Source organism: Zootoca vivipara, chromosome 14 (genome assembly GCF_963506605.1).
Source record: "Zootoca vivipara chromosome 14, rZooViv1.1, whole genome shotgun sequence".
NCBI lineage: Eukaryota > Metazoa > Chordata > Lepidosauria > Squamata > Lacertidae > Zootoca > Zootoca vivipara.
Genome location: NC_083289.1, coordinates 24537978 through 24553530, shown reverse-complemented (window position 1 = coordinate 24553530; position 15553 = coordinate 24537978). Strand labels below are relative to the sequence as shown.

At 42.7% G+C, this 15553-nt stretch overlaps 1 protein-coding gene across 2 annotated transcripts; it reads right to left on the bottom strand.

Annotated features, from left to right (window-relative positions):
- Positions 1-6112: 6112 nt before the first annotated feature.
- On the bottom strand, positions 6113-14142 carry PDCD7 (programmed cell death 7). Of its 2 annotated transcripts, none has more exons than XM_060282589.1 (5): positions 13080-14142; positions 11085-11223; positions 9410-9646; positions 8497-8581; positions 6113-7974 (listed from the first exon to the last, which is right to left on the bottom strand). In XM_060282589.1, exons 1-5 carry the CDS (start codon positions 13992-13994, stop codon positions 7857-7859), a joined length of 1494 nt encoding a protein of 497 aa, XP_060138572.1. In that variant the 5' UTR covers positions 13995-14142; the 3' UTR covers positions 6113-7856. The 2 variants fall into 2 exon arrangements, with proteins under 2 accessions (XP_060138572.1, XP_034987597.2); XM_035131706.2 differs by having other exon boundaries at positions 8497-8584; positions 13080-14124.
- Between the last annotated feature and the right edge of the window lie 1411 nt (positions 14143-15553).

Here is a 15553-nt window from a genome sequence, read left to right as displayed (position 1 = left end):
AGCTACAGGTGAGGCCAGTTTCTTCCTATTTAACTCGCTTTCTTATTTATCTAAAATGTTATGTCCTTCCCTTTGCAAAACCAACGTCTTACTTTAATAAATGGTGGTTTGTGTGGGTGGTCCCAAGGTAAAAGAAAGTAGAGTGGGCAAGATTATTGCTTTTTCATATCAAAAGCCTTTATGGCAGAAGTTGGGAACTTTTTCCCATTGAGTGCTGTGTTAAGTCAGATAAGATATACTCTGTGGGGCGGGGTGGGGTGGCAGGAGCTGGCAGCCTCCCACTCTCAAGATCAGGGGTCAGCAACCTTTTCCAGCCATGGGCCGGTCTACCATCCCTCAGACCATGTGGGGGGCCGGACTATATTTTGAAAAAAAAAATAATGAACGAATTCCTATGCCCCACAAATAACCCAGAGATGCATTTTAAATAAAAGCACACATGCTACTCATGTAAAAACACCAGGCACGCCCCAGAGATGCATTTTAAATAAAAGGACACATTCTGCTCATGTAAAAACATGCTGATTCCTGGACTGCCCGTGGGCCGGATTGAGAAGGCAATTGGGCTGCATCTGGCCCACGGGCCTTAGGTTGCCTACCGCTGCTCAAGATCTTCACCATCTCAACACACTTTAAAAGGATTGGTGCCTTTTGAAAGCCAGGATCTGCACCTTCAGATGCTCCTTCTTCCTCTCTGGGACACATTTTGAAAACTGCACTATGTCCACCTCTCACGAAGAAAAGCTCAAGATTGAATGGCAGCATAAAATGCACAAACTCCTCTCCTGCTTTATAGGATTGGCTTCACGTAGGCAGCAGGAAGCTTGGAGTTTGCAGAACTCCTCACCAGCCAGTGTCAGCAACTTCTGATCAACAACCTATGGAATTTAGAAGCCTGTGTACACCCAATAAAAAATGTTATTTTACCCACTTTGCATCTTCTGCTTCTTAAGTTAACCAATCCTGGCAAAGATTGGTTAGCAATCCACTTTGCCTCCTCCTGAGTTCTATGCGCTCCTTCAAATAAGTGAAGCTCCTCTATGGACTACTTTTCTTTTTAAAATGCCACTCAGATATAATTTAGTGTTTCTAATCTCAACAGGATTTCTTGCTAGGTGGCTAATGCAAAGTCTGTGTCTCCTGGTGCTGGAGTGGAGAAGCCAGATGGGCGCTTCCTAGCTCTGCCATGCTGCACATGTCTTTTTGCTAATACATTCCACATGCAGCATATCTGGAAGCCAACCCAGGGCTCAGACCATCTGCTGAGATAATGCGAATGACGTTTTTCACATAAGCCACAACGTACATAAATGTCACAGGCGGAGGTGGGTGGGTGGGGGCGGGGAGAAGCAAGTTGTAAATGCGATCAGTGACGAGAATGATTTTATCATTCTGATTTCCTCTGCTGGCTCTGTGACTTATTCCTAGTTTTAGCTACATGTTTTAATCATTTAGGTAGCTTAATTATATCATTATTTCACATGAGCTGGCACTGGAGATTATGGTTCTGGATCAGATAGTTGGAATGGTAATTAGAAGAAATAATAGCAAATTAGAGACTTAGGTCACCCATTTTCTATGCTTTCATAAGATACACAAACTAGCTAGCAGTGCATCACTGCTCCCGTGCATTAAGAATAGCCATTGTGAAAGGGGAAGTTTTGTAGCTGAAATTTCACCGGACTTCATCTGTCTTCATCCTTGATATAGGAGCAGGTGGTCCTGGTCTAATCACAGGGCCCCAGTATAACATACTGTTATGGTTTGAGGGGGGGTCAGTCTGGATGAGACCCTGAATTCTTTCCAAACTTCAGATCTTGTGTATGTGGGGTAGATACCATAAGGTGAAACCTGTCAAACCAGTGCTTCTGGCTTTGGCTAGCTAGTTAAGTTCCACTAGTTACATGTCTAAAGAAGTTGCTATAAAGACAGCCCAGTGGGGGTCTATCCCTACCCCACCTGGCTGGATGCCACCTCATCCAAGGTGATCTATAGGCCAAGGGGAGGTTGTGTATGAGAGAGCTTTTTGAGTTTATTGGCTGATGCTGGAAGCTGGAGACACAAAGATACGTCTGACTCTGTGCCGGACTTGGGGTTCCCCTAGAAACCTAATGGGGAAGAAAGATCTGTTGGGGCATTCATATTGCGACCCACTCTGTCCTGTGCTCAGGCTGTATATATCTGTAAATAAAGCCATATATCCTAAATACACAGAGGAATTATATGGAGGTTTCATACCCCAGGTAGTGTGGTTGCTGACCTTGAGCCTGACATCCTGGAGATTGAAGTCAAATGGGCCTTAGAAAGCACTGCTAATAACAAGGCCAGTGGAAGTGATGATATTCCAGCAGAACTATTTAAAATCCTAAAAGATGATGCTGTTAAGGTGCTACATTCAATATGCCAGCAAGTTTCGAAAACTCAGCAGTGGCCAGAGGATTGGAGATATCAGTCTACATCCCAATCCCAAAGAAGGGCAGTGCCAAAGAATGCTCCAACTACCGCACAATTGCACTCATTTCACATGCTAGCAAGGTTATGCTTAAAATTCTACAAGGCAGGCTTAAGCAGTCTGTGGACTGAGAACTCCCAGAACTGCAAGCTGGATTTTGAAGAGGCAGAGGAACCAGAGACCAAATTGCAAACATGCGCTGGATTATGGAGAAAGCTAGAGTTCCAGAAAAACATCTACTTCTGCTTCATTGACCACGCAAAAGCATTCAACTGTGTCGACCACAGCAAACTATGGCAAGTTCTTAAAGAAATGGGAGTGCCTGATCATCTCATCTGTCTCCTGAGAAATCTCTATGTAGGACAAGAAGCTACAGTAAGAACTGGACATGGAATAACTGATTAGTTCAAAATTGGGAAAGGAGTATGACAAGGCTGTATATTGTCTCCCTGCTTATTTAACTTATATGCAGAATTCATCATGCGAAAGGCTGGACTTCCCAAGCTGGAATTAAGATTGCCGGAAGAAATATCAACAACCTCAGATATGCAGATGACACAACCTTGATGGCAGAAAGTGAGGAAGGAATTAAAAAACCTTTTAATGAGGGTGAAAGAGGAGAGCGCAAAATATGGTCTGAAGCTCAACATCAAAAAAACTAAGATCATGGCCACTGGTCCCATCACCTCCTGGCAAACAGAAGGGGAAGAAATGGAGGCGGTGAGAGATTTTACTTTCTTGGGTTCCATGATCACTGCAGATGGTGACAGCAGTCACGAAATTAAAAGACGCCTGCTTCTTGGGAGAAAAGCAATGACAAACCTAGACAGCATCTTAAAAAGCAGAGACATCACCTTGCCGACAAAGGTCCGTATAGCTAAAGCTATGGTTTTCCCAGTAGTGATGTATGGAAGTGAGAGCTGGACCATGAAGAAGGCTGATCGCCGAAGAATTGATGCTTTTGAATTATGGTGCTGGAGGAGACTCTTGAGAGTCCAATGGACTGCAAGAAGATCAAACCTATCAATTCTGAAGGAAATCAGCCCTGAGTGCTCATTGGAAGGACAGATCCTGAAGCTGAGGCGCCAATACTTTGGCCACCTCATGAAAAGAGAAGACTCCCTGGAAAAAGACCCTGATGTTGGGAAAGATTGAGGGCACAAGGAGAAGGGGCGACAGAGGATGAGATGGTTGGATAGTGTTCTCGAAGCCACCAACATGAGTCTGACCAAACTGCGGGAGGCAGTGGAAGACAGGAGTGCCTGGCGTGCTCTGGTCCATGGGGTCACGAAGAGTCGGACACGACTAAACAACAAAACAATCCTAAAGACACCAGTCCCTGAATAAGCACAGGAACCCTTGGAGTCTCTCACGGCTTGGGAGACTGTAGTGCGCAACAATACTATTCTGTTTCCAATTTCCATTGCCATGTAGTTGTTGATCTTACAACTGTACCTGTAGCAATTCCAGGAATTGGAATATAGCCCAAACCAGGTTCCCATATGCCCAGAGGCACTACAAATCATATGAATGCAAATGATTGAGGGAGAAAATATAATTAGGCTTGTATCCAATGTTGTGCATATGGAGTTCTGCTCACACAACAGGATTTCCCCTTATCCTCCTCTAGTGAATGGAGGATCATAAGGGAGAAGGGGGGGGAGAGTTCCATTGTGCAAGTGGAAGTTTGTTATGCAAGCAGAATGATAGCGCTGGATACAACTCTTAGGCATGATGCCCCTTTTAGAAACAAACAAGTGGCATTTTGTTTAATCCATAAACTGGCAACCACCCTGTAAGATACCTAGAGGCAGTGTTTTTTTCTGGGTGGAAGCAGGGGGACATCCCCCAAAAACATTTTGTGAATCTTTGTACTTTTGTCCATTTACTGTATTTATTTTTCTCAATTTGAACTATAAAATGGTGATTTTCTTGAGTCAAAATGAGAGTACCCCTAAACATTTTTTTTAAGAAAAGCACTGCCTAGAGGGTACTAGAATAGAGCAAGTTGGCATTAAACAAGTGGAAACTATTAGGTAGAGACTCAACAAGGCATCCTCCTTTCTGTGCTAATTTAAATTGAGAACTAAACATTATGACAGCGTTATAAAAACACCACCATGATCTGGGGATGAGGACTGAGAAACTTGCAACTAGGGATCACTAGTTTTCGTCAAAATCCACCAGGCAAAAGAAGTTAACATGTGCTCCAGCACTGTCTTGCAAGACTATAACAACAGATAACAAAATGGTAAAAAATATCAAAGAATTTATAGGGAGAATAAATACTAGGCCACAGAAATTTATCAGGCAGGTGTAGCAAAAAGCTTTTCACCAATTAAAACATGTTGTATCTCATAGTGAGGTATGAGCAAGCAGTTGTGGAGAAGCAAATCATACCTACAAGTAAGGCCATACTTCATTGCACAGGACTTTGACATTTTACAATTAATGCAATAACTGCCAGCCTCAAAATCATTTTTCTACATCTTGAGGGATATCTTTCCATGTCATACCATTCAGTGTCTGCCTTTCCTTTGCAAAGTTAAGCTTACCTTAAGAAGAAACCAACTAGCTGCTTGTGATGCAGGATAGAGGCACCTTGTCAGCTCTCTGTCCCATACTTGGATACTTAAGTGCCTACAAAAAGGAGGTCAGGTGAATGCCCGGCTCCCTTTTCTAAAGCTACTGATTAGAACAGCTTAAGGGGTTAGCTTGCATAATCAAGCCTTCCAAAAGAGTAAGAAGCCTAGCCATTCGTGCGAAAGCAGTGCTAATTTTTATGAATCGGTTTGAGGTCTTACTAGTCTCAAGATGCTAATTCAATGGAGTTGCTTAGAAAACAAATCCATGTTACTCCGTATGCTAAATAAAATAAAAAAATAAGGCAGAGATAATGTTAATAAAAGGGTGAGTTTTTATCTTTAGCAAAATGATATTTCCTAGTAGTTATTGGGCTACGTTCAAGGTGCTGGAATTGGTGTAAAAAAACACATATTGCTTGGGACCAGGATACATGAAAGACCATCTCAGCCACTACATAGCCAACCAGTCAGTGTTCTGCAAGACAGGAGGTCCATTCTGTATGATGTTGGAATTAGGCCTTAAGCGTGGTGGCACCTATTCTTTGGAATTCCCTACCACTGCATATCAAGACAGGCACCTTGTCTCTTGGCACTTGATAAAGAAGTTCTCTTTCAACATGGCTTCTAAATTCTTTATCCTGGTTGGTATCTGTTCTGGATCTGAACTGATTTTATGCATGTTCTTGTTTCAAACTCTTTTTTTTTAAAAAAAAACTCTATATAAGCAATTGTTGTAACTGTAAATGTTTATATATAGATCTATATATGACATTATACTGCAAGTTGCTTTGCGAAGCAATTCAAAAATGAAAATAGTAATAGTATGAGCTTTCGTTTGCATGCACACAAAAGCTCATACCAATGACAAACTTAGTTGGTCTCTAAGGTGCTACTGGAAGGATTTTTTTTTATTTTGTTTCGACTACGGCAGACCAACACAGCTACCTACTTGTAAATAGTAATAGTAGTCAGTCTTCCTACACCAGCCACTGTTGCCTGACACTGTCCATTACCAAAGCTTGCATTGACCTTTTAAGTTGGGAAGAAAACCATTTATTTAAAAATGACAGCCAGAAAGAGTGTGAAATGTTCTTTATTTTTTTAAAAAGTACAAATAAAATTCAACTGAGTTTTTATTACTTTGTACAACAAAGAATTCTTGACAATGTTTCACATTGCATTAGGGTTTTCTCTCCCCTCATCACATACACACACTTATGCAACTTTGTTTCAAAGCACAAAAGAAAAAAGAAAAAACTCCCTCATATTTTATGTAACATTTTGGTAGATATTTTTGTAACAAGCTGCTAATTTTAGTATCAGAGATCAAGTTACACTGAAATGTTTGGGAAAGGCTGTTTTCTTTCCCCTGAACTAAAGATTCAATTGATACAGTATATGGTAGCCTATCAATATATCATCAGAGTTATACTGTGTCAACAGCACTTTCTTTTTGTCAATGATAGTCCCACAATGTTCTTCAACTTCAAATAACAGGGGCCATGGAGACTATGTTACTATGCTAATGAAGTTTAGTTTACAAGGTTTGTCAACATTAGATGTTCAGGTTTTTTGGTTCACATGCAATGCTAAATGAGGGTTTGTCACCACATGAATGAACTTTGTGCTCCCATACTCCACGTAAATGAGCGAGCAACTTCTGCTTTCATAGAAACCAGTTTGTTGTTAATCCAAATTGTGCTTTTCACTTTCCTTCCAACCCCAAACTACAAAATCCTGGTTTGATAGGCTCATGCAAGTCATCAGTTGCCCATTTTTGTTTCAATGAAAGCCACTTATTAAAAGTAGAGAATGGAAGGGAAGGAGGGAGCATGCCAACACAGAAATTGTTTATGCACCAAACCAATATTTGACATTCTATTAAATTAACACAAATACCCTAACTTGTATTGCTTCTCTAGTGTTCTTACTTTAAGGGATGATAGAAAAAAAATGCTTTTCTGAGTATGTACATCATATATGCACATTTTAACAAATTTAAGGTGCAAGTTGCACCAAAAAAAGAAGCAATGATGCTATTAATTCTCTCCACATTGCTTCATCTTAGTGTTTTAGCTTTTAAAACCACTACACCAAACTTGGAAGGAGGCGATAATTGACCACATCTGTTAATTCACTTAAGGAACAGCACATAAGACCAAGATAAACAGGGAGGCAATTTTTAAAATGAGAGTTCAAAAAACAGCTGAAACTTGAGAACCCGGATATGGCTCTAAAGAGTTCAATGACAGTCTTTGATGTTGCTTCAGGATTATTACCTGATTTCCCATGAAATATCAGAACATTAAAAACACATGCAACAATATTTAGCAGCTGCATTAAGTTATATGGCCTTGGGATTGTATTTCGCCTCAGCAGGATGCAGTTAATGACACAAGTTCTCAAGTTAGGTTTTGCTGCTACACATGCCCATGACAAATTAATTTCCCTGCTATAGATGCCGTTGTCCAGAAATAATACATTTTAAAATTCTAAGGAAAAATGTCCTGCTTTTAAAGTTTGCAGGAGCAGATAATGTGTAATGTTGTTGTAATTAAATTCCTCCAAACAGTGTTTTAAAAAACAAGATCTGAAGCAAATCTCTGCCAGTGTAACTAAGCAGAGATTCACATTTCCGGAATACAACATTTTTTTGGGGGGGGGCAGTATTTGTCTTCTGAATCAGCTGTTGCATATGCATCTTATGTATTCTGTGCCCCTGCTTTATAAGAAAAAGATCCAGAGTTTTTCCATGTCCAAAGGAATTAATGAAGTACACTTTATCACTTGTGTTGCTATTGTTTTAGACTCTGAACACATCATCCAACAGCTGTAGCCCAGATGTCACTAGAAGGTTGACAGGGAATGACCCATCCTGGTGGGATAAAGTTTCCTTCAGGATGATCTGTAGGCACCAGGTATCGATCCCATTCATGCCTTAAACATAATAAAGTTAGTTATGCAACATATTGAGTACTGTGTTCAATCCTTCTGAAACCTTAATTTCCTACCATTAATTTCACAACTTAAGTGTTGTTGTGAATTGGAGTTGGAGAGATGAGTGCAAAGCACTGTGGCCACCCAACGGATCCTTGTCAGTGGACAGCATTAGAGACATGTTTTGCACTGTCCACTACTACAGTATCTCCAAGTATCTCATAGGGGTACATGGCATCCCATAACTTGTAGGGAAGTAAAAGCATGGCTCTTGGGAGAACCAGTAAAGCAGTCTCTTATTCTTGGTGATGCCACCGTCTGGGTCTAGGGGGAAGTTTTAGCAGCAACAACATTTTTGCTGACTACAACTGGCTGCAAGTTGAACAGCTGCAAGGTGATATTTGCTACAACAAATATCCAATAGGAATTAATACTACATCACAAAGTAAAAAAGCAGCTAAGTTTCAAGATTTGGCAAAATTGTTACAGCTTTACTTTTACTACAACGCTGCTTAAACTTACCTGATCTGGATAAGGGATGGCACAGAATACTCAGCCTGCAAATAATACTGTGTGAAGGGCTCCAAAAGGCGGGCAAGGGGAAATTCTTCTGTAAAACAAGATAATAATTAAGAAAAACAAGTACCATGAAAAACTACCAGACACAGAAGCATATTCCAAGAATGTAAGCCTTATATTATTTGCTACTGAAGATACTAAAACTGAGTGTTAAAATACTGTTACATAGAATCCTGACTGGACATGTTGATAAAAACATGGGGATTGCATAAATATATTAAAAATCAGGAAGTAGCGCCCATCATTTTATTCTATGACTCTTTGCAATTCAAATATTGCCTATTGAGATCAAGCAGGTGTCTTCAATGTACTATTTTTGGTGCCTGCTCAAAACATTTTTGTTTAGACAAATCTACCCAGCTGCTTGAAGTAATTTTAATCTGTTTTAGTATTTTAACTTTTAAAATATGGTTGTGAATTTTTCTCGATTTTATCGTTGTACCTTTTTGTAAACCACTTTTGAGAATTTCTACAATCAAGAAGTGTATAAATTTTATGAAATAAAATAATTAAGATTTAAACATAAACTATCTCTGGCATGGGTTGATAATTGGAGAATAAGTCTGCATTGTAAAACAAGCAAAGACACTTGGGACTGTATCCAACATTTTCTGTCAGCTACTGTGAGAGGATGGGTGAGTTTTAATGTTACACAACAGAGGAATCCAACACAACAGTTTCACTAGCAGAAACACACTGTGTAACAGACTGCACAATTTTTTTGTGCTCCATTTGCTAGCAAACTGCTTATGTATTCTCTTGCACAACAATGATCTGTTGGTGCAAAACATTTCACCAGTGAGACAAGTATAACTTTAACTAAACACTACACTGACAACAATACGCTGCAGGTTACCTGGATCCCCAAACAGTTTTGAATCCATTTCCCGCTTCTGCTGCAGAAGTTTCTCCTTTTCTCGCTTCAGCTTCTTTTCCATTTCTCTTTTCCTTTCCTCCTCCTGTTCTCCTTCCAGCATAACCCGCAGAGCTCGTTCTTCAGCTTCATAGAGTTCAGTGCGTGTTTTTATTAATGCTCTTAAGCTCTGGACTTCATTTTCGAAGGCTTCATCTGCATCTGGGGGTGGACAAACACCTGCAGCAAAAAACCAGAACAGAAACCACAACCCACACCAGATTAATTACTTGACTTTCCCTCCACATTCTGATCCAGAACAATTAAATGCATGTAAACAAGAGAATCGAAGCATCTCCACCGGTGAGTAATCTTGCTCTGAAGTGGCATCCTCACACACCCTCTCTCACTTGCTTTTAACAGGGTGGTCAGTTGCTTCAGTGCGTATTATTTCTCTCTCTCTCCCTCATCTCCCCAATTGCATGTTTTTTAACTGTTCAAGGACAGAGGAGGAACCAGGTGCAGCAGCTTACTCCACTGAAATATGGTGGGTATGAACACTTAACATAACAACATGGAACATAAAAAACAAACCTTTAGAAGCACCTGTGTTTGATTTAAAAAAACAAAAAACCAGCAAATGCGTATATTGTGCAGTAAAAGGAAAACCTATGTTGAATAAAAACTGGAAACTTGTGTTTATTAACCGGTTTCTTCACTGCTACCTAAGTAGACCGTCTGTGATTTCCACAAGTGGGCATATTGATCTGGCACTTGTGCCTCAACTTCTTCATTGTCAATGAAGGAAATAGTCTTACAAAGTTGTCTTAAATGAGTCTATGGCCTTGGATCTCTTGAAGTTTTCAAATAGCTTGTTAACTTTTTTATTCTTGCCATATTCTACAGCTCTTCATAGGGACGCAGGTGGCGCTGTGGTCTAAACCACAGAGCCTAGAGCTTGCTGATCAGAAGGTCGGCGGTTCGAATCCCTGCGACGGGGGGAGCTCCCGTTGTTCGGTCCCAAGTCCTGCCCACCTAGCAGTTCGAAAGCATGTCAAAGTGCAAGTAGATAGGTATTGCTCCGGCGGGAAGGTAAACGGTGTTTCCGTGTGCTACTTTGGTTCGCCAGAAGTGGCTTAGTCGTGGTGGCCACATGACCTGGAAGCTGTACGCCCCCCTGGCCAGTAAAGTGAGATGAACGCTGCAACCCCTGAGTCATCCGTGACTGGACCTAATGGTCAGGGGTCTCTTTACCTTTTACAGCTCTTCATACCAGTTGAAGAATTAGTCCAGCTACATTTTTTCAATGCTGGGTAATAACAAGGTATCTTGACACTAGCATACAGTAGAAGAGGCATCCCTTATGCTGGGTATTTATAACAAATATTTGCAAAAAACATATATGCTTCAGAAGTTCTAATGGTTTCAGTGCCTTACAGGTGCTTTGAGTGCACTTCATCCGGGGCAGGATGCTATGCTTTTAACCAAATATTTGTTTTAACAATACAAGTCTTCAAGGACCCAATTTATATATTGAACCATATTTTATAAACAATACCTAAGCAATACAAGTCTGACTGAAATGTTGGAGCCATTACACAAACAGCTTTCCAGCTATTTTTCAGCATATATGCAAGAAGGAGTATAAAAAGCACATGCAATTCTGAGTCATGTTTACCTTTCCTTGCTGCTGCTTCTTTTCTTAGTTTCCTAAGCTTTTCTAAGCCACGCAGGATTTCTGCCATACGCTTCGTGTCTGCTTGTTTTTTCCTTACTTCAGATAACACACTGTCTGCAGCAGCTTTAAGTTCTTGTTCCTATATGGGCAAAAATATGAATAAAGGAATTAAGAACACGTGTAAGAATGTAAGAGACCAATGGCAGACCTAGGTAGGCTCATCTAGTCCAACACCCTGTGTTCACTGGCTAGCCAGATCCTTCAAAGCCCACAAATAGGACAATAAGGGAAGAGCCCCTGCCCCTCATCACATTTTGTCTCAGTAACTCCTAGGGGGTAAACACAGCTCACGGCAGACAGCTGTCAACAGATCCACCCTCCTTGAGTTTGCATTCTCACCTGCAGTAACATACATATTAGTTAGGGGTCAATTTGCTGCAAGCTGTAGCAGCACTCGTAAGTTTCTTTTCTAGAACAGGATACTGCCTACAGACTGAGATTGTCATGAAACTACTTATATCTACTAGACTCAAAAACAGTTACCAACAATGATTAGCCAACCTTCACGAGACACCTACTTGCTATGCCTCTGGTTTTGTCCCCAAGTTTCAGGGTCCCACATGTTTTCTTGGGGTTTGTAGGGAAAGGATAAGAAACTCATTGTGAAAGGCCAAGAAAAGGGAGTAGCCTATTGTCTTCAGCACCCATCACTGTAACTGTTTGAATGAATGCAAAAACAAGTACACATGTGTGCACCAAGAATGCTATACTGTACAATAATATGTAAATGGTACTGACTGGCTCCAGTTCCCCCCTTAGATCCATTTTATTGTTCAGCAAGCTTCACTTCTTACCTACTAGACTCTACCCTGTGATTCACTAGGGGCTGCTCTGTGCTCCTGTCCTAGAAACCTCCATCCCCTGATATAACCAGCACTAACCCTCAACTCCCAAGCTCCACCCCTCTGTTTCAGGAGACTTGACAATCCTTACTCTGTGTCTCAACTACAAAGCACAACTGTTCATCAAAATGAACTGTAATCCACCTGTAATCCAACCTGGAGAGCAGTCTTTGTTAAAAATACATTTCGAGCAAACGTGTAGATCAGGGGTCAATAGCATGTAGCCCACCAGTACATTTTGTGCATCCCATACAGGGTTGATGGTAATCCCAGGCACCCCTGAATCACTTGCTCCATGCTAAGCACAAACATGGAGTGAACCAGCAGTGACGAGATAGTGCTGAAACTGTGATGTGTTTACGCTGTTTGCCAACTGGGACTGGCGATTCCAGCTCACTGCCCAGTGTACAAAGAAGACCCCGGGAGGGTTTGAGTTGTGACACATGCACACCAGTGTAGAGAATAACAATATTCTCTCTAGAGAGTAGATTCAGCAGGCACCTTGTTTCACTGGCGATTCCAGCTCACTGCCCAGTGTACAAAGAAGACCCCGGGAGGGTTTGAGTTGTGACACGTGCACACCAGTGTAGAGAATAACAATATTCTCTCTAGAGCACAGATTCAGCAGGCACCTTGTTTCACCCTTTAAACACCAGCTGAAAACTTTCAGGCTTATTCAGTCGGTGAATAATATATATTTCCACAGTAGCTGATTTGAACCTTTTCTGATGACTTTTATTGAATGGCTTTATCTATAATTGCTGTTAACCATGCTGCTATTTTTAATTAGCAGTATATATATTTTTTAATAAAATAATTATTTAGCATTATTAATGCGGGTTAATAAAAAGCATTCAGTGTTCAAAACAATTCAGTTTACTATTTCCTGCAACAACCCAGTAAGGTAGGGTACTATCTCAACACTGCGGGTGGATGCGAACAAGAGAGGTTTGCCTAAGGCAGAGATCGTGGCGGCCTCCGCTGGACTACAACTCCCATCAGCCCCTGCCAGCACGGCCATCGCAGCCAATAAACCCCAAAACACCGACTACCCTGTGGGGAATTCCTAGGCACCCCTCAAAGCGCAACTCACCCGGTGCCTCTCCTCGACTTCCTGGGCGCGCCTGGCCCGCCAGCTCTCGATCCGCGTCTCCCTCTCGGCCTCGCGGGCCGCCTCCTCCTCGCGAGCGGCCCGCGCCTCCTGCCTCCGCGCTTGGCGCCGCAGCCTCTTCTTGCGGCTCTTCTCCGCGTGGCGGCGCAGCTGGGCCAAGGGAGCCTCCACAGGGGCCGCCGCCGCCTCGACCCGCAGGGGCCGCACCACCTCCCGCAGTTCTGCCAGCCGGGCCTCAGCCTCGGCCACCTCCTCGGCCTTGGCGTGGTCGTCCCGCCGCCGCCAGGCCCCGCACAGCGCCGCCACCTGCGCCACCAGCCGCAGCGCCTCCGCCGCCAACAGGCCCGCCTGGCTGGGCTTCAAGCCGCTCGGCTTCGGGGGAGAGGCGGCGCCGGCGTCTTCAGTGCGTCGGCAAGCCAAGAAACGGCTTAGCCATTGCTCGCTCTCGTCGCCGCCGTCGCTTCGCCTCAGGCCGCCGCTTGAGGCAGCAGCGTCATGCCCGAGCGGGAGCCTTGGCTTCTCCCCGGCCACGAACGGCGGCGCCTCGGGCCTCCATTGAGGCGAGGGCCGCTCCGGAGGCTGGAACCTTGGCTTCTCCCCGGGTATGTACGGCGGCGCCTCGGGCCTCCATTGTGGCGAGGGCAGCTCCGGAGGTTTCTGCTGTTGCTGCTGCCACGGAGGAGGGGGCAGCGGCGCCCGGAATGGCGGCGGGTAAGCGGAGGTAGGAAGGCCTCGGCCACCCGCCGAAAAAGGCGGGAACGGGGAAAGAGAAAACTGAGGGTGGTGAGGCGGAGGCGGCCCGCCAAAAACACCCTGTGGAGGAGTCCCCGTCGGCGGGAAGTAGTGGGGCTGAGGGGGCCTCGCGAAGGATGGGAACGGCGGCGGCTGGTGCGACATCTCGCCCCCCTCACGCCTCGAGAGGCCTACCGGTAGTTAGCAGAATGGGACGTCGTCTCTCTCGCCCTCGGAGATCGCTTCCGGTTTGAAGCGGAAGTGACGGTGAGAAGAGCAGCGCCCCCTGTAGTTTGGGAGGAATCCATCTTGGCTACTGCTTTTAGACAGCAACCCCCGTCAGCCGCAGCGGTGCGCAGCGCACGGAGTGGGACCGGGATGTACTAGCAGCCTTTTAGGTGCATGGCAAGTTATGCTGCTTTGTCCCCAAGCATCGCACACACCCCGTCACCTTAGTGCACTGCTTGCCCCCTACCCCCAAATCTTGAGAAATCTACTACTAGAAATCTGGGAGGAACAGGAAGTAATAGATATGGGACGCTGCAATTATTATTATTTTTAAACCACGGGACACCCAGTTTGCTTCTCCTGTTCCAAACCACATGGTTTTAATAAACCATTAATGTCTTTGTGCTCTTGGAGGCGTTACACCAGTTTCTAAGAACCAAGAAAAAGAATCATTCATAACAAGATTGGAAAGGATTAAGAATCAAGCGGCACAGTTGCTACACCCACCCCACTTACTTGGTGGTCAGTGTCAAGTTTAAAAAATATTCTATCAGTGTGTAAATGGAACCTAGTTCAGCAAAACTTTTATAAGCACGCCTCAACATGAAGGAAGGACATCAAGCTTTTAGGCACAGATTTTAATTTCAGAAATGAATCAAAAACATACACGTCCTTTTGTGTTTTTACAAATACTTTACTAAAGGATCAAGTTAACTTTTAAAACAAAGCAATCTTTGCTTTGCTAAAAGATTTAAAATAACAAGATGCAGACCGGCGTTTTAAGCTTATAACTTAAATAAGAATTTTGTGCAAACAGTGACTACTGATTACATGAAAAATATTATACAATTATATGCTACTTTCTTGTGCCTCTTAATGTTATAAGAAGGTAGGCTGGGAAAAATATCTGGCACCAAAAAACTGATGCATGATGGTTCCAGTACATTCAATAAAAAGTACTATATTAAAATATTGGCATAGAATTTTCTATATTCTATGGTCTATTTCTTCCTGTAAACCTTTATTCTGTCAAACAAAAAGGTATAGCAAGTTCCTGGTTCATCTGTTCTCTTAATATCCATTTTTTTCTCCAAAACCTACATGTGATATTTAATCAAGGTAAGTAAAAATGAATGAACCCTTTGGTATTATATCCAATTATTTTTAACACATTACATTAAGTTTTTAGTAAAGTGGCACAGTATGCTCTAAAATAAGGTCAATCCACAACCTGATTATTCTAGAGCAATCCCGCTGGTTTGACTAATATGGAGTTTGGGGACCAGAAAGTACTGTCCTAAATCTTTCATATCCAGTTTTTAAGGGCAGTTTTCATTATAAATGAAACAAGTACCTCTAGCACCCACTGCATTTAAAGCAGAAAAGATATTTAGTGCATACTGAATGGTCTTTCCAACAAAAGTAGATTCAAAATATTTGTGTGCCGTTTCCCTGCTCAAATTGTGTAGTATAATTATTGTAAAATTCTTCAACTA

Bases quoted from the DNA above. Each gene is read 5' to 3' on its own strand.
- PDCD7 (XM_035131706.2), bottom strand. From the start codon at position 13,994: ATGTCGCACCAGCCGCCGCCGTTCCCATCCTTCGCGAGGCCCCCTCAG. The intron at 9,647-11,084 runs GTAAACATGACT...TTTTTGCTGCAG, and splicing joins AGAAGCAGCAGCAAGGAAAG to GTGTTTGTCCACCCCCAGAT. The intron at 7,975-8,496 runs GTAAGTTTAAGC...ATTATGTTTAAG, and splicing joins CCATCCCTTATCCAGATCAG to GCATGAATGGGATCGATACC.